Source organism: Penaeus monodon, chromosome 23, assembly GCF_015228065.2.
Source record: "Penaeus monodon isolate SGIC_2016 chromosome 23, NSTDA_Pmon_1, whole genome shotgun sequence".
Taxonomy (NCBI): Eukaryota; Metazoa; Arthropoda; class Malacostraca; order Decapoda; family Penaeidae; genus Penaeus; species Penaeus monodon.
The window spans coordinates 5560159-5561126 of NC_051408.1; the positions used below are offsets into that span (position 1 = coordinate 5560159).

Below are 968 nucleotides of genomic sequence, written 5' to 3' on the forward strand. Positions count from 1 at the left end.
TTAATCAGTTCTAATCCCAATTCCAATACGAGTCGCCAATTTTCAGTCACCAATTTCATCTGCGAATCTCCAGTCCAATTTATTTTCTCACACAGATCTCAGATTCAGTCGCAATAGGAACCATTTATCTCTAACCGCCAATTTCAACCACCAATTTCAGTTACCTAGAACTCAGCAACCAATTTCACTCACCTTTCCGATTTCACCAATTTCAAGCACCCGTCTTCAACCGTTAATTATAGTCCCCCATCCCCAATCCTAAGCCACCAATTTCAACCTCTCTTCCTCCGCCACCAATTTCAACCTCTCTTCCTCCGCCACCAATTTCAACCTCCCTTCCTCAACCACTAATTTCCGCCTCTCTTCCTCAGCTACCAATTTTACCAATTTCAGCCACCAATTTCACTCATTTCACCCACTCTTCCTTAACAACCAATTTCAACCTCTCTTCCTCAACCACTAATTTCATCCTCTTTTCCACAACAAACAATTTCACCCACCAATTCCACCAACTTCACCCACCAATTCCACCAACTTCACCCACCAATTCCACCAACTTCACCCACCAATTCCACCAACTTCACCCACCACATTTCCACCAATTTCCACCTCAACCACCAACTTCTCTCTCTCTCCTCTCCCCCCCCTCAGACCTCCACGAAGAGCAGCTGGAAGCCTCGACGAAGCCCCGGCGGTGGAGCGTCCGAAGCAAGCTCCTTCTGCGTCCCACTCCTGCAGACAACGGCCAGCAGTACTCCTGCCGCGCCCTTCACCCCGCCCTCAAGGACTCGCCCACGTCCTTGGTGGCGTCCGTTACTCTGTCTGTCTTGCGTGAGTGTTATTGTTGTTGTTGTTATTAGATTATAAAATGAGTTTATTTTTTCTGTCTTGCGTGAGTGTTATCATTGTTATTATTATTATTGTTTCTAAGAATTTATTCATTTATTTTTTTCTGTCTTGCGTGAATT

General features: G+C 45.5%; 1 protein-coding gene across 1 annotated transcript in view; it reads left to right on the forward strand.

Moving 5' to 3' along the window:
- LOC119587745 (nephrin-like) overlaps positions 1 to 968 on the forward strand; it is a gene marked incomplete at both ends in the record, with an annotated part of 138820 nt that overhangs the window by 80754 nt on the left and 57098 nt on the right. The window contains 1 exon segment of the mRNA XM_037936431.1: positions 652 to 831. Coding sequence (XP_037792359.1) covers positions 652 to 831 — 180 coding nt within the window.